Source organism: Hyposmocoma kahamanoa, unplaced genomic scaffold (assembly GCF_003589595.1).
Source record: "Hyposmocoma kahamanoa isolate Upper Pololo Valley unplaced genomic scaffold, ASM358959v1 89, whole genome shotgun sequence".
NCBI classification, from domain to species: Eukaryota; Metazoa; Arthropoda; class Insecta; order Lepidoptera; family Cosmopterigidae; genus Hyposmocoma; species Hyposmocoma kahamanoa.
The window spans coordinates 1,855,471-1,876,554 of NW_020654520.1; the positions used below are offsets into that span (position 1 = coordinate 1,855,471).

General features: G+C 37.8%; 1 protein-coding gene across 1 annotated transcript in view; it reads right to left on the minus strand.

Annotated features, from left to right (window-relative positions):
• The window catches only part of LOC113236110, a 429,318-nt gene that overhangs the window by 126,711 nt on the left and 281,523 nt on the right, over positions 1–21,084 (minus strand). Inside the window, exon 3 of the mRNA XM_026472101.1 lies at positions 20,959–21,026. Within this exon, the coding sequence (XP_026327886.1) occupies positions 20,959–21,026 (68 nt within the window). The remainder of the gene's footprint in view (positions 1–20,958; positions 21,027–21,084) is intronic.

Sequence of the window (21,084 nt, forward strand, 5' to 3'; positions counted from 1 at the left end):
TCTGCCGCCAACCAGTAATGTCAGCATTACTGTGTTTCGGTTTTGAAGGGTAAGAGTGTTGGTGAAATTGCAGGCACATGGGTCTTGTCAACTTATGTCTCAGAGTGACGGGCGCAGTGGCGGTGCCCCTCAGATCTTTGCGATTTGATGCTCTAAGTGTCACTGCAACTGTTATCGACAGGCGTGTAGCTTACCATCAGGCGCACGACTTGCTCGTCCTGTCACTTGATATTATATAAAAAATAATCAAGTTACCACAAACACAATAAAAAACACGTATATAGTAAGGCTCAACTCACACTGGCAGAGTCCAAGCGTCGCGTCGCGTCGTTTTCAACTATAATAATAAAGTATTTGCATAACACATATTTGTACCTTGATATTGAGAAAATGAGATGAATATACCATAGGCGAAAAACATGTCGCGTCGCGACGCTTCGACTCTGCGACAGTGTGAGTTGAGCCTTAGAGTCATGTCTATCCATCGAAATCAAAATAAACAAAACAAAACTTGGTCAAATATAAAAGGCCTAACAAAAACCGGACAAGCCGGACGTCGTGTAATTGGCCGAATTCAGAAAGCCTATTTCCGATTTTACCTCTCCGGATACCTGGCAACGCTAGCCCTGACCATGGGATCTGTAAACAGCCCAAAATGATGCTTGGGTTGAAAAAATAAATATACGCCACTTTAGATTAGAATAATCTCAGTATAGAGTACTAAAAAACCGACCCTTCAATTCGCCACTATGCAGGATTTGACACTGGAGACAAAATCTGGACAAAATCGGTTCTCACTACTCAAAGTATATGGAGAGAAAAACGCCTTGAATTTTAGAAATAGCAAAATCAACCATTAAAATAATTTCTCCTTAGTAAAATTTAGGCGCTATTTATATTCATGCGTGAACAGCCACCCTTGAAGGTGGATGATTTTCTTCAAAATGACATGGGACCACTATGGAAGTACCCCCTTTCCAACAAAAAAGAATCATGAAAATCGGTGCACAAATACCGGAGTTATCGCGTAACATACATACAAAAAAAACCATACAGTCAAATTGAGAACCTCCTCCGTTTTTGAAGTCGGTTAAAAAGATAAAAGATTTTTATTTTCAATGTGTGGCAATTGCAAAAACCTAATAATTCTATTTTAATAAAGTTTAAATTCTTTACAAAGAGCTGGCTAAAAACTCCGTGTCATTTTTGCCACAAGCCAACTTTAAAAAAAATTGCTTTTGTCTTTTAAAACGTTATATTGTCTACGGATATTTTAAAAATAATACTTTAGCGAACATTTTAAGAATAAGCGGGATAGTTTTACGTTTATAATTCATAAAAAACGCACAGAACTGGTGAATCGGATTTCATCATGATAATGCCAAACTATACACGTTTTTATAAACCCGTCAAAAACTATTGTATTTACGAATAGGTTGGGATGTATTATCTCGTTCACCCGACAAAGCATATTTTCACTCGTTCCGTTCTTAACACAACTTTTTGATTGGACACGACGTTTATAATGAAAAGACCATCAAACGGCATTTAAAGCTGTGTGTTTTAAGTAAAGACAAGACTTTTTATGAAAGAAGAATTCTAAAATACCCCAATAAATGATTGATTAAAGTTGTTTACTTTTTTAAATGTTTTTCATTTTATACTTTCATTCCACACTACTATATTGACTTTTTTTATGATCCCAAGACGAGACGAAGGAGTCGAACTTTAAATCGCAAAGATCTGCTGGCGCACTGCCATTGCGCCCGTCACTCAGATGCTGGCATCTCACGAACCGTGGCTACACGATCCGCGGCGCGCGAGCTCGCGCCAACTAAACCTGGGGGCCTACCACAACCTCTTAAGACAATATTACTTTAACCTTACATTGACTTTTCGTACCATAACGCGCTTAAAGTAAGGTTATTTGCAATGTTAAAACTATGATATTTTATTGTCAGCTTTGTGACTATTCATTCACTCAGATCGTACTATGACGCGACTTTGACAGTAAAGTAATATTGCTCTATACGTCAAATTTAGCAATCTTAAATTAGTTACACGAATGCAATGGAAATAATATTACTTTCAGTTTTATTTTGTAATGATTAAAAGTTAAGTTGAACTTATTTATTTACATATACTTCTTCAATATTTTGTTTATTTTTTATTTAATAGCACACAGGAAATAATTTCTCGTAAAATAAAAATACGCGACACTAGACTATTGTTCCGAATTCACAACGTGGCTATCAAGACTCAGCTTGTTTTATTTATTTATCGTCATGAAAATGCGGAATAATAATTGAAAACAACGTGATTTTAATAGATTTCATTATTACATACTTTTATTGTTTTGGCAGTTAAAATTCTCTGAATGTAAATAATATTAAGTACTTTAACATTATAACTACGATAGAACGATTCACAGAACAGAACATCATCAGAACATCAAAAAAGAAAGAGATGGCATTATACAGTTCATATAGCGTTATTTCTTTCCTACTTTTAGTAAGGAATAGACAATATGGGAAATCATTCGTTCTTTCAGCCACTTTAGCAATAATACATTACTTGGTTGATAGGTTTGTCATTATACATACATACATACATACATTGAAATAAGATTGTTTTTGGAAAGGTTATGGTAGACCCCCTGTGTCGGTCGATCATTTTTGATAACCCGGGTCGATCATGACCTATGCGTAGTGTGGTCAAGTCAAATTATTCGATCGTATGTTCGATATTTTAGCGGGTCACCCGTCACCCTCATGATACTTCCATATGGCGTTTAATAGTGTCAAATTATACAATTAGCTTTTACTCTTACCTGCTGATGGGTAATGTATATACATACAGTTAAATGCATCATTGATAAACCACATTTAGTACACAAAAATTTCCTTCTAGGAAAACTAACAGTGTTACAAAACAAAAATACATAAAAAAAACCATAAGAGCATTCAAAATTACTAATTTATTATTCATTAATATTTTATTATTAGCTAGTGCACTCTTAAATAAACACAACATACCGAAAAACAGATTAAACTTACAAAAGCACCATTTATTAGACACTACGCCACGGAGCAATTAGGACGAATGATTGATAGACTCATTGATCTCTTGATCGATTGCTTGACATTTTGGTTCGATCGAACGAAGGTTCTATATTCTATATTATAATGATAAAGTCGAATATTTCACGCATGACCCATAAACTCTAAAATGATCGGAGTATTTAGAAGCTAGTAACCGGGTTAGCAGGTCATAAGTTCGAACAATTTTGATTCGATCGACCACGATCGACACACATTTAGCGCGAACGCGGTGGGAAGAATGCCGCCTGTGGTGGCGCGGGCTTGCATACATGGGCCGTGGGAGGTCGCCTTGAGACTTAAGTTAATCTGTAATGCGTGTGGTTGCAATTTCGCTAGCCTTTCGGATATTTAATAATATACACAAATATTGTGACACAAAAAAAAGACCCTGTAGAGGTTGTAGGGCTGAATGAGATCATTTTTATTTCACGTATGTTTGTAGTTAAAGATACAGTTCATAGCAAAAGTTAGACGTGCAGAAGTTTTGCACCCAAAGGATCACTACGGGCTTTGACAGGCGTAAAGGGATAATAATTTTCTCTACCAATATGACAAGAAGGATATATTCGCCTCTGAATAACTATACTTTTCTTGTTATACAACTTTACTCATACATAATTCATCTTAATAGATTACAGACTTGAAGAAATGTTCTTCGGATTGAGAAACTGAGAAATTTGGTCTCCTTATTGTAAGTAACGTTGTTTAGTTAAATTGAGTTGTTAACATATTTTGAATCAGGAATCAATCAATAATACAACCCCCTGTAGGCAGTTTTTAATATCTTATTTAGTTTCTGATTTATTGTGAAAATCAACGTAAACTTAGGTGCCAATATCTCGTAAGTTATCAAACTGCAATGCAGTAGTTATGACAAGGAGGAGGACCTCCTAGAATACATGAAAATGATTATTGTTTTATAGCTCATGTTGTTGCCTAACTAGTCTGCTATAATTATGAACCCAAAGATTGAAACACAGTAAAATTTTTTCCTCGACCCGGTGGTCCGAGTCGAGTTCTTTTTAAACTCTAGTCCGTGCTACAATGACTCGCGCTCGACTCTGACCCGTGAGAATTTTAGACGACCGAGCCGTACAAAATTGAGTCAAATTTATATTGTTGACTTCCGGAGTTGAGTTTTTTTACATCACTACGTGTGTGAGGTGGGCGGGACATTTGGCTAGACGAGAAGACGGACGATAGACCAGTGGTCTGACGATATCGTCTGATTTGCGGGGTCGCGCTGGATGTGAATGGCGCAGGATCGAAAATATTGGCGCAATAAAAAAGAGGCGTATGCCCAGCAGTAGGTTGATGTTGGCTAACCGTGATGATGATGACGCGTGCACAGTGAGATTATGCGAATGTGTGCGTCCACAAGCCGTGCTGCTCCGTTCATATGGAATACTTGTCTTATTGTACTACTGTATTGCACAGTGGGTGCTGGATGAACAGGTCGCGGTTTCGATTCTCGGTAGGACTAATTCGGGAAATGAATTTTCGAAACTAATTCTAGAGTAGTTATTCTACTACTACTATCCCTGCGCATTAACACCTCACGCCATCTGATGCGGACCATCAAGAAGCGCAAAATCACATACCTCGGTCACGCGCATCGACACGATAGATACTGACTGCTTCAACTTATAATGATGGGGAAAATTGAAGGCAAAAGACGCGCTTTAAGAGGTAATAGCCATGGCTACGCAACATAAGGGAGTGGACCGGGATCACGAGGGTAGAACAACCGTTTCGTTTGCTCATGGACGGGGACAAATTTGCCATATTAGCGGGCTTTACACAGACACATTATCGCGCGTGATACAGCAATCGTGCGCGTAAAGATGTTGGAAGGAAAAGGAAAAGACTGCTCGATTACGCTCATCAGTCGCATGCTCCAATATGCGCCATTATTACGCGGTCTATCCCGCGCCTATGGAAAGTGGAATCCAAACGTGAAGGTACCTTGTGCAGTGTTCATACAATCACTGCCCTAGCCACCTCCACCCCGCATGACCCCATATCAGAAGGAAATACGTGTACTGGAAGGGAGTTTCACTTGTCGACTGTGCGACAGAGAAAGGTGCCACCAAACTTTTTAGTCCGCGATGGAATATGACAAGTTGTAAAATGGTGACTTTTAAAAACTTCAAACAGGTAATCGCGCACGATTGTGCGTGCAGGGTTTCTGGTCACGCGCGATAGAGTGGCTGTGTAAAGGGAGCTATTGACGTCTAACATCTAGTAGTGGACAGGCACTTTAAGATGAAGAAGACGTACTTGTTCTGGCTAGTGTCAGTAGTATTTAACATTATTTTACTAAGCGATAAATAAAAATTTATAAATGTGTTTATCCGCAAACAGTATTTCTTAACCCATCAGATTCAAGAGGCAATTTTGGTCAACCGTAAACTGGGATAAGAGATTGGAGTCTACGGACTTTACTGACGTTTACAGTCCATAAAAAGCTTATCGTTTCATGTAAAGGATTTGGTTTTTTATACACTTATCTCGGCGGACCGCGTAAGTTTCGCGGTCTTCCCAGTATCTGTGACGTCATCGGCGTTCCTTGAGGCGAGTCACTGAACTGTTTTGCATGATCAAATGGTTTAGGCATTTTCTATTAAATAACGGTGTTACAAAGGATATTGTCTAAAGAAAATGCTAATATGTTACGCAATAACGCACATAAGTACTACTAATATATCGCACGTATAATCGCTTCCGTCTATATGAAATTGTAACCCTTATCATCTGGATATCCATAATTTATAAAGCAGTCTCTTTAATACATAAACAAAGTAATTTAAGGCATATGTCCACGTTTCAAGAAAATGTTTCCTTCAAAAGATGTTCCAGCTCATAATTTAAGCCAATTTTATGTTACTGTATATATAAAAATGTGTGTTTTATCGCATTTGATGTTTAATAAATATGACGATAAATGTGTCTGTGCATATCTTATAAATATTTATGCATGTATGTACGCGCTCACGGATATATTTAGAGGCACACTAAACTGGTCACATATGTGACCAGAACGTTGAATCAAAATCAGAGGACGATTTAAGTCATCCTTTTTTTTATCGATTTCAAAAATTGATTCTCAATTCGACTGCGTTTTTTATTTGTTTCATTTTTGTATGCGATAACTTTCTGCCAGTTTTATGGGGACGCCTAAGATTAAGAGCGGTCCTGTTTCATTCTTATAGTTAAATAGAAATTACTAAGTCTAGCGAATTGCATTATTAATTTCTTTGTGACGAAGCCTGTTGCTGATTTATATTTGTGTCTTCCTGACGAAGCCTACGTTGACATAATTATGTAATTAATTAATTTTTTAAATGAATAGAATTGTATTTAGTTTTTTAACCGATTTTAATAAAAAGGAGGTCAAAGTCAAAGTCAAAGTCAAAGATTATTTATTCCATAGGTAAAATAAATTTACACTTCAAATCGTCACATTTAAGCTACTGCTCGTTCACTACGCTGAACTCCCTGAGAAGAACGAGCAAGAAACTCTAGGGATTGCTCTTTTCAAATAAACTTAAATGCTATGGAATACACCTTGAATCAAATCTGTGTGGATTCTGGAGCCGTGTCGTCTTTCCATACATCTTTATCTAACACGTAGTCTTCAATTTTGTAATATGATTTTTCGATCAAAATATTTTTAAAAACTACTTTTTAAACTTAGGAAATGATAAACTTAATATATGCTCCGGAATCTTATTGTAAAAACGTATACAGTTCCCCATAAAAGAGTTGTTTACCTTTGTTAAACGAAATCGTGGTACCATGAGTTTGGACTTAGCTCTAAGGTTAATATTATGGATATCTTCTTTCTTATTAAGGAGGTTATACATTCTGCTATATATGAATGCTTTCAGATATCGTCGTCAATTGTGGACCGATTTTGAAAATTCTTTTTTTGTTTGAAAGGGTGCCCTTTCGTGGTAGTTCCATTGTCATCAAGTCAGAAGCTGATGAGGGAATCCCATGGAAATCGTGGAAAATTCTTAAATTTTATAGGCATGTCCGTGTACTCACCGATTTCTCCATCAATAGCGGACCGATTTTAAAAATTCTTTTTTGTTTGATGGGGTGTACTTTTAAGGTGGGCCCTGATGCTCTTCCGGGTTCGTTTCGGATATCACAAATTACTAATTATTTTCCGCAAACACAAGTCGACTTTTCATTAGACACAATACATGTCAACAAATCACCGTCATCATGACAACCAGAAAAGAAAGCATAAAATGTACAAAGGAGTCCATAATAGTCCCATTGTCAACAAGAAGTCTGATGATAGAATGCCGTGGAAATCGAAAAAAGCCGATAGCTTTTGAGATCGGTTTTTTTTCATTGGTTACAATTATGATAGAATAAATTTACGTTTTGAGAAATAAATGTCTTAAACTATGGTATCGGTACGACATACAAACACACTTACATAGACGCGAGTCGAAATTATCAACACTTTACACCATATACTACGTCGAAATTGTGTTATTTACGAAGCTAAACGTTAACGGTAAGCAAAATGTAAACGCTCAACTACTCGACTTAGTGCAATTTGCTGTTCGTTACATTTGCTGCGAGCTGCGCTGGATTTCATGGCAAATTAGAGGTTAAGTCAAGTAAGAGAACGATTTACTTTTAATGCTTTATACATTAGAGGGTTTTGCTCTTAGAGACATATACGATCCCCACGTTAACCCAATGCGGGTCCCGCTGTAGACAAGGAGATATCATTCGATTCTCGGTACGTCAAATTTGGTCAATGAACTTTTCAAAGTTGTGCTTCAAAGTTCTTTGATTTTTTCAAATCGTCGGGAATAGTGCAAAACATCTGTATACGATTAATCTGTATACGATTTTAACGCCCTATAAGTTCGGACACTTTTTAGCGCGGACCCGAGACGTCCATATAATTGTAAGTCAATGACAGTAAGTATTAATTTATGTTGTTTACGGACTGATAACAATAGGTTCCCGTAAATGACGTTAATTTGTTGTTGCCACGACATTTACGCGGCTTTGACTTGGAGAATAAATTACCGAAATGGAGACTCATAATCAAATGCTAGTTACGCATATTTGCACTATCCCCGACGAAATCATCTTTATTTCATAGGTAAGGAAATTACACTTGCAATTGTCAAATTGGTTAAACCCTGCTGTTCATTCATAAGTCCTTATCTACCGACCCGAGAGATAGGGTTTTCCGGGGAGACTACGAGCTCCACGGTACAGCAGGCGTCCGGGCCAAACCCTCCGGCAGCGATACGCCTTTGTCTCTGGTGGACCCGGACTTGGGTATAGATTCGCTGGGGTTTGTTCTCAGTCTGGTTAGCTGCATGACATGTTCGTCTGCCCCGGTTGAGTGCAGCCGAGGCGTCAGTCTCGTGAGCAGCTAGCGCGTCTTAGTAGAGGCGAGGAGACGCGCGGGGCACGTGAGTTGCCCTTTAATTTGAAAGCTATGTCCGGACATTGTCGCAGGACACTGCGATTGGCATTACCGGCACTAGCCCGGAGAGTTAGTAGAGGATATGCTAGATATCCTCCAGCCGCTTAGGTTATTGGGAACTGTCGGGAAGAAGTGAGAGTGCCATACAGCTCCACCACTAATGAGGAGATTTGGTAGTGGACTCAGAGTCGACGGCTTAGCGGTGGCAGCCGCTAGTTGTGCAATGCACAACGGGAAGTGAGCGTGCCTACAGCTCCGGTACCTATCTGGGGAATAGGGAGGGTACTGTACGTGCACCCGGGGCACTAGCCTCTCGAAGAACCGGATGAAGTCAAGTGACAGAGGTCTGTAACAACCTTGTGCACTGGCTGATCTGGGATCCGAACCTGAACTTATAAGGTTCGCGTACAGGTCATAGTGCCCTTCCTGCATAACCAAGAGGTTGATAGGGAGGTGTACTATAAACAAAACTTATGTGGAATGATATGTGACTGTTCATTCGTAAGGTAGATTCCCCTGAGAAGAATCAGCAAGAAACTCTAGGGGATGCTCTTTGTAAATATGCATATCATTTACAATATTTATTTCAAACATCTTAGATCGAGAATACCTCCAGACGCTAAACGGGTCAGTACAGCTGTATAAATAACCTTTAGAAAAAAGTTTTTGTTTTACTATACTTCTAAATACGGCAAGTGCTAAATTTCGACTATCATCCGGAATCTTATTATGGAAGCGTATATATTGCCCTTTCAATGAATGCTTGGCTTTGTGAAGATGACTGTCGAAAACAGCTACTTTGTTTTTATTCCTTATGTTAATATTACGTCTGTCACTATTTTTCATAAAAAAATATTATTACATTTTCATGTATGTGACGCTAGTGTAAGAATGTTAATCTCTTTAAACTTACTTCTCAAAGACACTTTGGGGCCCAGATTGTAAATTGTTCTAACCGCACGTTTCTGCAGGACAAAGATTCTATTAATGTCGCCGGCATTACCGCAAAGCAAAATGCCGTAAGTAGATCCTGGCAGGGATGTTTGGGTTATTCGGGATAGCGCCGTGGAGATAATTTCCCAGGCAATTGGTGTAATTTTTTAATGAAAAGAGTTTTTGTGGGAAGTTTTTGGATAACTTTCTTTTATTACCTTATGTATTTACACTAAGGTCGGTAGGCCCTCTTCGTGTTTGTTTAGAAACATTAAGCTGCGTCGGTTTGTACGGACGTGTTCATAGAGCCATACATGCGAACCCGCATCGGCACGTACAGCATTCTTTTGTATTTCCGAGCTTGCGTAGCGCGGCCCGTGTTACCACGGGCAGTGGGAAGGCGGCCATTGACTTATTAATTCCAATCATGTAGCACTGTAACTTTTTTTTCGTGCGCCTGGTGGTAAGCGACACGCCTGCCCATAACAGTAGCAGCGCCATTTAGAGCTTTAAATCGCAAAGATCTTATAGACACTGCCACTGCGCCTGTCACCCTGAGACAAAAGTTGACAAGTCCCACGTGCCTATTCCACCAATACTCTTACCCTTCAAAACCGAAACACAGTAATGCTGACATTACTGGTTGGCGGCAGAAACAGGTAAGGTGACAGTACTTCCCTGGGCGAACTCTTTCATAAGGAGCGCTATTGTTATTAAGGTACAAGGTCGTTGTTATATTAATATGTATGGATGCAAATCTGAATTTAATGTATTATTTAATTTTTTATTGAATTGATATTCAATTATTTTTATGTCAAATTACTCCACTAGTTTGTTATAATTATTAATACAAAGATCGAACACTCTGAAAAAATTCCTTCGATCCGACCGGATTCGAACCGATGTCTTCTGGCATACCATGCCAGACGCTATACCAACTAAGCCACGGAACGAACCAGCGGACCTCACGAATTTTTCTATGTGCTTGCGTCGTATCTTTGTATTTGGTTTATCAACGACTTACTGGCCGTAGCGCCATCTATGAGAAATCTATGATATTTCGTCACCCAGTTAGATACCTTTACAGCTACCAGCCCGACAAGAGATCCAATAAGAAATTATTAAAATTCCGTCACATCAAACAATTTCGTACTTGTCAAACACATTTAAAAATAAAAGGGAAAAAATAATTTCACATTTTTGGGGTAAGGACTTTTTTATTGACGGTTGTATTAACGAGATTCAAATTATATGTTCAGCAATAGTATAATCTTGAATTTCACTATTTTGAGTTACAACACTATTGTAATAGCAGTGCTATATGAGAAGTTTCCAGTGGGTCAGACCTTGTTAAACAAAAACCAAAGTTATTTTTCTAAAAATAATAACTTCTGTTGTAAAGATAAAGCAGAACATGTAAAAAGGTTGTTACATCATTTTTGGCAAATGTTTCTCTTGGCAGAGCTGAATCTCTGCGGTGATGGATGCGGGTGGTTGAACGTTATCTTTGCCGGCTCCCTCTTGGTACGCCTCGTCCTGCTTTTGTGTACTCATTATATTTTTATTTAGTAGTTTCGTTCTTATAGCTATTTTTACAAAAAGCTTCCCAATACAATGTTCTGAGATGAATTTCCATCCTCGAAGGAGCTCGCGCTCTAACACTTATCGTGACAAGTGACAGTTGATGCCGAAAGTATTCGAAATGTACTATCACTAGTGCAAATAACAAGTCCGTAACCCAATGTTGGTCGCGTAGTGATGACATACTGAAAAAGTCCAGTCTTTCATTATACAGCTGTCTGTGTCAAATTGTTAGTATATGCAAAAAAGCGTACAGGAATCTAGGTTTTATTCTTCGTAGGGTTCATGGGTTTACAAATATTAGAGCGATAATCGCCTTACATAACACCATGGTTATAAGCCAGCTTGAGTGTAATGCGGTCATATGGGGCCCGCATGAAACGAAATATGTGGTCATGTTGGAGAGGATGCAAAATAAATTCACTAGGTACCTCTATATGAAACAATACAGCATCACCCATATTACCCTCTGATGTACCCATAGATATAGAAAAAATGGGGAGATATAATGACGCTATATAAGATCGGGTGCCGATGTCGCCATTTTTTTACTTGTGTGCAATTCAAACTTTACGCTCTATTATCTACTACCATAACTTAAAGATTTTGATTGGGTAGGGCTTAAAACGTGATAACGACGTAAAACAAATTTTAAAATTTAACAAAATTAAACTTACAGTCACTTGAATAAGAGGTATATTACAATATTTCAGTATTTTTTTTATCCTGGTTCAGCCATTCACCAATAGGTGGCGTTTTAGTAAAAATACTACTAGTATATAATAGCTAACTATTATACGTTAGATGGCGCTGAAACTCATTTTTCGTTACACTAAGAACTCACGGAGCGGTTTTCACCCGCGTCTGCCGCGGTACCGCGGCGTCTGTAGTATGTAACAGTATGTAAAATTAGTAGTACATTTCATGGCGCGTTTTACGCCTGTAGTGGTGACGGTTGCTCGCGGTTGCCGCGGCGGGGTACTAGTAGAACCGCGCAGGACGCGATGACCTGCGCGCTTGGCGGCCGTTGTCGCCCGCACACTTTGGCGGTCGGTGCAGGCGCACGCAGGGTGAGTTCTCTATTAACCGCGCGACTTGCAATCAACTCCCACTAACATCGTGGTCCGTTCCGCTATCGCAACGGTTTCGTGCCCGCAACCGCGGCAGCTACGTGCCCGCACAAACTTGCAGGGTCGTGAGTATTAAAATAAAACCGCTGTCTAGCAGCACCGGCGGGCGCGGATGGAAACCGCTCCGTGAATTGTTAACCTTATTAACCTTAAACTGACGCTACTCAACAAGTGATGTGGTCCTACCTAATCGATAATTGAAACCATGTGACTGTTCTTAATATAAAAAAAAAATTCCATTTTTCATACTATATCTACACTGGTACTGGTGCATTATTAAATTAATATATTAATATAAATTATTATTATTTTCTTAATGGCGGCCACTAGGCTTGGACCAGTGTTAGTTTTATAAGAATAATATAAAAAATATGGCGATCGTCGCCAGTGTCAATTTTCCATTATACGTTACCACGGGTTGGTGAAGCTGTCACTGTCAAGAGTAAACTCGAACCATCAACGAATTTAATAAATTATGTTGTTTTTTTTTATGAAGAATTTATGTAATTTTCTATAATTGTTTCTAATTTATTTGGCATGTACAAGTAAAATAAAGATGATTTTATTTAATATATTTTTTAAATGCACTTGCTATGGAAATTGAAACAAAGTCAGAAATAGTAATAAGAAAATCAATCTTTCGATTTTCCTGCAGCTTCAATCCTACCTTCTTTTATTTTGAACTCATTGGAAAAACTTAATAATTATAAATACTCTACGTTTAATCTACGAGTATAATGGAATTTAAATATCTTAAATATCTGAAACACATAAATTTTTCTTCAAGCAACAGCAACATCCAAATTGACATGAAATTGAAACGGTTGTCCGAAATATGAGTTGTGTTAAAGTTACTCGAAATAAAATGTTTAGTAATAATAATAATAATAAAATAAAAGAAATCAATTTAACGTGAATGATTTTCGCTTCGATATTTTAGTGACTTTAATTACAAAAATCATAGTAAGAAATTCAAACATTTCAGTAACAAATTTATTGTCGATAAACATCAGTTTTCGTAAATGAACATCACTATATTTGAGTGTAGATGTTTTCACTCCAATTTTTACAAGGTGTATCGCTACAACTTGGCATTTTCACGTTTTACGAGAGATCTTGTATGTACAACGATCGCCATGTCACTGTGGCGATGTTTGTAGGCGTGTCACATCGATATGGTCATTTTGACCATATCGAGGCGACACGAACCACGCCCCCATACCATATTTCCCCTTTTTTTTCAATATAGGTACATAATATAACGTCGGTTTGTTTGAAAAAACATATATACGCGATTTAAATCCGGAAAAACAGTTTCATTTTTTATAAGTATTGATAAATAAATAAATAAATGCCCGAGGACCTAAAATTTTCACTAACATAGTCCCTAAGAAAACTGTTACTTACCAATTTATGGACACCGTTGTCCGAATTAATAATAATAAAACAAAATAAATGCCAGATAACGAGTGCATTCACTTTGAATGGATTCTATCCGCTGAGAAGTTGCACTATAAGAAGGACTCCACATTAGATATCATTTTAAGTAACAGTAGAGCTCCTTGTGAAAGAGTTCGTCCAGGGAAGTACTGCCACCTTACCTATTCCTGCCGCCAAGGAGCAGAGTACGCATTACTGCCATTGACTTACAATTATATGGACGTCGGGTCCGCGCTAAAAAGTGTCCGAACTTATAGGGCGTTAAAATCGTATACAGAGCGTCATTCACGCTTTAGTCTTCGTTTGTTCGACTGACAGCGAAGCAAGCAAAATTAGACAGTACTGCGATGACATTAGAATTTAAATTCAACGTTTTAGCTTTTTCATATTCCTTTACATGTCACTACGTTTAATTAGGTTGACTTGGGACATTTTTTTCGTGGTTTGTGTATTAGACCCGTCGTCCATTTATTTGTAAGTCAATGATTACTGCGTTTCAATTTTGAAGGTTAAATTACATGCACATGGGACTTATCAACTTATTTCATCGACACGGTGGGACTTGTAACCATCGAGTGGTAATTTCACCTTTATTGGCATTATATCTGAGGCCATGAGCCTCTGCGTGTCTTTCAAAAATGCCTAGCTTCTTGAGCGTGCAGATCGATGGGCTAGCAACACTATATCGCCAGCATAGCTAATGTTATTAATACACTGGCCCCTGAGTAGCCTGCTCGCTCGTGTTGCTTCGCTCATCGATCAGCTGATCCATATTTAGACAGAATAGCCTGGGCGAGGGCGGCCTGAAAGGGTCAGACGTTGAGGCAGCCTACCTAATTCGGTTACGCTGGTTGCCATACCAATATTTAAACTAAAAATAATACTATTGTGTTAAGAGTCTATACTACCTCAAATGCCTTTGGTTGATTACGCATAACAGTGAAAGTGTTGAATCAATCATTTTGGAAAAAATATAAATGGCAAAATCAGTACAGAGTACTAAAAAAACCGACCTCAAAAGTACGTGGAATTACGTCTATTTGCTAAGTTTTATTGAAATATCCCCTAGTTCGCCACTATACAGGACTTGACACTGGAGATAATAAAAATAGGTTCTCACTACGACACTACTCAAAGTATATTGAGAAGAAAAACGCCTTGAATTGGAGAAATAGCAAAATTAACCATTAAAGTAATTGCTCCTAAATTAAAGTTAGGCGCTATTTATAAAAATGAATCTTTATGCGTGAACAGCCACCCTTCGAGGTGGATGATTTTCTTCAAAATGAAATGAGACCACTATGGAAGTACCCCCTTTCCAACAAAAAAAGAATCATGAAAATCGGTTCACAAATACCGGAGTTATCGCGTAACATACATACAAAAAAAAAGAAAAAAGAACATACAGTCGAATTGAGAACCTCCTCCTTTTTTGAAGTCGGTTAAAAATTGAGGTTATATACTGATTATTGTACGGTGTGACAACAAGATCGACAAGTTACAAGGCGTAAAAATATGAAGCTCTGGCGGTTGAAATACGTTTTAACTTTTCTTGAAGGAGCGTAATTGCGCGACTGTAATTTCTCCCAGACGTGCACGGCGAGTTCAGCAAACTCTTATTAGTAGCTATTTTGCAAATTTATATTTTTCTTTTAAAATTATTTTACTTTTGTGAAAATTTATTGAGAAGAGAAAAGAGCACGAAGGAAAGCCGGCTTGAAGCTTTTTTTATAATACCAAGTGGTGCAAGTTGTGCGCCTGGTGGTAAGCGACACGCCTGTCCATAGCAGTTGCGTAAGTTGACAAGTCTCTTGTGCCTGTAAATTCACCAGTACTTGTCAAAACCGGAATGCACCAATGCTCACATTAATGCTTGGCGGCAAAAATAGCCGCTCACGCGATACATGCAGCCGTAGACGCATACCACACCTAGAGGTGCCGGTGATGATTTTATACCGATTTATCGGATATCGAAGTTATAACAGGTAAAAGAACTAATATTAATTGCTATTTCGGTAACTACTCTAGCAAACCATAAAGTTTTTAATGCCTGGGTCTGTCATTTAAAAAAAAATAAACAACGTCAAAAATACGTCACGACAATCGTGTATGTTATTGTTTGGGCTGGTGATTTCGGTGTTTATTTATTGAAAACATACCGTAAGTAGAATAATAATTTTTATTTATAAAAACTTCTATTTAAACTGAATGCTTTTCTAATTTGCGAAACCAAATAGCCGCCATTTTGCGGTAGGAGGAGCGCATCGCGTGAGCGGCGCAATGTGGCAGAGTATTTCTCTGGAGCTCTACCACTACTACAAAGAAGTTTCTAATAATTCGGCGGAGAAGGTTTTGATAGAAAGCTGTGAGTATGAGTTGTCAATATTAAATTGCATCGACCATTATTAACTACAATCCAGTATAAATAATGGTTTAAATTATTTATTTATCAAAAGAATACAAACTCACTTAACGAGAAATACATGGTATCATATAATATATAATGACAGCAATTCATTCGTCAATAGAGCAAAATCAAATACGTATATAGGTCTATCCACACATATCCGGGACGTGCTCGGGTCGTGCTCCGTCAGGGGCTTAAAAAAATATCGTTGCGAATATTTTGTATGAACTGGTCCACACGTGTCCGTGTCCGGGCCGTCGCCGGGACGGGCCAGCAGTTCTTACAAACTAGCACGCCCCGTCCACGTCCCGGGCACGGCCCTGATGTGTGTGGATAGTCCTTAATAATATTACCAATCATAGAAGGTTATACTCACTGGTTATACTTGTGGTTATAGATTCTTAGCTCAAAGTCATATCATAATATAATTTGCTTTCGTTGTCATTAACAAGACGTAATCTTGAGAAAAATCTATTTGTCTCGCTTGCACTTGTGCTTTGTTAATTACTTTAATTCTCCATTAACTCGACTCATCAATCAAGTAGATCTGCTATGTACATTTGCGTAATTAAAACAAGACAGAATATGAACAAGAAAAGTGCTAAGTTTTTAATGTTTTACAATAGCAAAGAAACATGGCGCGATGTGCATTTTGCTTGGTCGAATAAAACAGTCAGCCGTTTCGTTTGTTCGATATTAATTGAAAATGTTGTTGACGTAGATTAATAAATTAAATTATGCCTCGATTAACCAATTTGGCCGGCCGTTGGGAACAATGTGACATCGACTTAGCTTATAATGATAAGATATTATCAGTGAAGAAAGTTTATTCCTTTGGTTCACAAGTTATATTTATACGCGTTTGGTCGGTGTAAAAAAATGAGTACACTGCGCGATGTCTGCATGTAAAATTCTGCATAGACAATGTACGATATTGCACCGTACGGGTATGGACATTGTTGCTTTACAAAATTATGAAGACAGCTAGGGAGACGGAAAAGGTATCGATACTTTTTGGTATTGAGTACTTTCTTTCGATATCGGTACTATGTATTCGTTACTATTCTGGTAGGTATTAGTACTTTTCGTCAAATATCGTATCGTTCCGAATAATTCCTACTTTGTGGCAATCGAACTAATTGATTTAAATTAATTAAACAGATATACCTCATGTCGTGTTAGCACAATTTGCGCAAAAACATTTATTTATTTTATTTACTAAGAAACAGGTACAAAATGAAGAACTTAAATCTAGGCTGCTAATGGTGTAACAAAAACCATTTTTGGTTTTTGCGTTCACTTTGCGTGCCGTTTTGTTATACGGCATTCACCATCGCGGTAAATAAATTAAAAGTTGCAACTAAACAAAAATAATATTAATAGTTAGCCTAACGTGACTCTTTTGTAATATTAACTAAATTCATGCTATTTAAATTGCAAGTAAAATAACAATAAAGAAAAATAAAAAAGGGGTTGTTATCCCATCTGCTGTTTCTAGATTCACAATATTCACAGTGCACCAATACGTCACATTACATATACGTCATTTAAATGAAAATGTCGAATTTTTTGTTTTTAAGTGGGACAAATTTAAAGGACAAAAGTATCGATATACTTTTATGAGTACGATGCTTTTTATCTTATACTAATCTTTTTTCATAATTAAAAGTGACGGAATAGACAAGTCGTGCGCCTGGTGGTAAGCGACACGTCTATCCATAACAATTGCAGTGCCACTAAGAGCTTTAAATCGCAAACATGTTAGGGGCACTGCCACTGCGCCCGTCACCCTGAGACAAGTCCCTTTAAAACAAATCACTGTAAGGTATCGAAATGGGTGACGAAATATCATAGATTTCTCATAGATGGCGCTACGGCTAAAAACTCGTTGATAAACCAAATACAAAGATACGACGCAAGCACAGAAAAACTCGTGATGTCCGCTGGTTCGTTCCGTGGCTTAGTTGGTATAACGTTTAGCAGGGTAGATCGCTGTTCACCGTATTTTAAATTGTATTGAATTGATATTCAATTATTTTTAAAGATGGTAAAACTTTCATAGGTTTCTCATAGATGGCGCTAGGACTAAAAAGTCGTTGAAATACCAAATACAAAGATACGACGCAAGCACAGAAAGATTCGTGACGTCCGCTGGTTCATTCCGTGGCATAGTTGGGATAGCGTCTGGCACGGTATGCTAGACGACGTCGGTTCGAATCCGGCCGATCGAAGGATTTTTATCTGAGTGTTCGATCTTTGTATTAATAATTATAACAAACTAGTGGAGTAATTTCACATAAAAATAATTGAATATCAATTCAATAAAAATTTAAAATACAACGAATGGCGACATCTCTAGCCGGATCTGGTAGCTGTAAAGGTAATCTAACTGGGTGACGAAATATCACAGATTTCTCATAGATGGCGTTACGGCTAAAAACTCGGTGATAAACCAAATACAAAGATCCGACCCAAGCGCAGAAAAATTCGTGATGTCCGCTGGTTCGTTCCGTGGCTTAGTTGGTATAGCGTTTAGCAAGGTATGCTAGAAGACGTCGGTTCGAATCCGGCCGGATCGAAAGATTTTTTCTAAGTATTCGATATTTGTATTAATTAATAATTATAAAGTTCCTGTAATATCATCAAAATCACGAGTACAGTATCGATACCGTGTCCCTACAGACAACTTTTGTTTTGTAACCACAATGTTGCTCGAAATGAAATTCAAAGCAATGTGTTTGATCGTGTTTGGTATTTCCTAAGAGAAAATACAATGTCTGTTACTAACAGACGAAATGGTGACGAGGATGTTGCCTGTAATTACGGACCACTTCTTGAAATTCAGTTCTTGGTTTTATTACCAACCATTACGATATTTTATTTAGTCGCCATTGTTGGGTTTTTGGCAATAGAGCATTATTACCGTTATTACGAGTCTCTAAGGATGGCGCGGACCGAAACGACTCCGTCGTTACGAAAGCATTTCGAAGGGACATACACTCACATTATCTACACTAGTCTCTCAATATATCAATTCTTTGAAAATAGTGTTGTAACCCGTAGTGCTGCCACGATAGAAGAGCGACAAAAAGCGTGAGATACTGCTAGTCGCGCCCTATTGTGCTAGCCCTACAGAGAGGAAAAAGCCTAGTATATTTAGGTACTTAACCTTCAAGGAAGTTAATACTCAATAGAGCGGTTAATCTCCTGAGGGCCTACCATAACCTTTCAAAAAACAACCTTATTTCAGTGTAAGCTTATATTATAGCAAGCTTATTATAATATTACTCATATTCGTACCATGACAAACCTGTCAACCAAGTAATGTATTATTGAAATTCATCCTCCGTGCAGATAAAGGCAACACGACGGTGGTCATGAATACGTCAGATTATAACAGCAAAATAACTGACTTACTATCGGATGAAAGCACGTATAAAAAGGTGAAGAAAGACCCTACCACCAAGATATTAAAAACAACAACTAACTTAATATCTAAGCACTCCGATGCCCTGAAACTTGATGTAAGTGAGTTTGTACCCTGCTGCGTAAAACCTCCAAAACTGTATGGGTTAGCAAAAATACATAAGGTAGACACCCCACTCCGTCCCATAGTAAGCCAGATTGACACACCAACCTACAAACTGGCTCAACACATGGCAAAGGTACTGTCACCATTGAGAGGGAACACTTCTACACATGTGAAGGATTCATACCATTTCATCAGTGGAATCAAAGATCTACGGTTAACTGATGATGACGCCATGGTCAGTTTTGATGTTCAGTCGCTGTTTACCAACCTACAAGTAAAATACTGCATTGAAATTGTACGTAGAAAGCTAAGGGAACATAATATGTCCATAGAATAAGCAGAATTATTAGAACACTGCCTAACATTAGCCTATATATTGTGGAATAATGAATTCTACCTACAAATTGACGGTATAGCGATGTGCTCTCCGGTATCTCCCGTTGTTGCCGATATTTTCATGGAAGACTTCGAGGAGCGAGTTTTATCCATGGCCCCAGCTAGGCCGAAGATTTTCAAACGGTACGTTGAGGATACTTTCACAATATTACCTAAAGATAGCATACCTTCTTTCTTGGACCATCTTAATTCTTTTAGTACTAAGATCCAATTTACTATGGAACAAGAGAATTGTGGTACTTTAGCTTTCTTAGATGTTTTAATTAAAAGAAATCCTAATAACACCTTAGGCCATACTGTATTTCGAAAGAAAATGTCGTACACAAGTCAACATTTAGACAATATATTCGAAAATAATATTGTTTCCATTGCATCCGTGTAACTATTTTAAGATTCACATAAGAACTATATTACTTTAATGTTACGTCACGTCATAGTACGAACTGAGTGAATGAATGGTCACAAAGCTGCCACTAAAACATCATAGTTTTAACATTATAATAAGCTTACTTGAAGCGCGTCGAAAAGTCTAAGTAAGGTTAAATTAATATTGTTTTAAGAGGTAGGCCCCCTGATTATCTTGCTCTGAAATCGTAGAATAATTGTACTACATTATGTTCTGTATTTTTGTGCGTATTTTTGAAATTTTATTTATATATGATACCATTTTTTATATACAAACAAGTCGTGCGCCTGATGGTAGGTACACGCCTGTCCATAACAGTTGCAATGCCTTTCAGAGCTTTAAAACACAAAGATTTGATGGGTATTGCCACTGCGCCCATCTAGCCGCTTCTAGTTTCTAGCCGCGTTTTTCTACCTACCCGCACTTGGTCTTCATTATTTATTTGTGTACTAGAGTTGTTACTAGACTGACACGTAACACTCACGATGCACACGACGTACTAAGTTCCGAACTAAAAAACTAATACACAAAGTTTAAACTTATTATTATGTTACGTACTTACCTAATCGTAAAATTCTAGTAAAGAACACTTGGTAAATGGTGGCACTTGTAGTTTTTCTATAACGTAACCTGAAACAAAGAAAATGTTACAAATTAACAAAGTCAATATTTACATAATAGAATATAG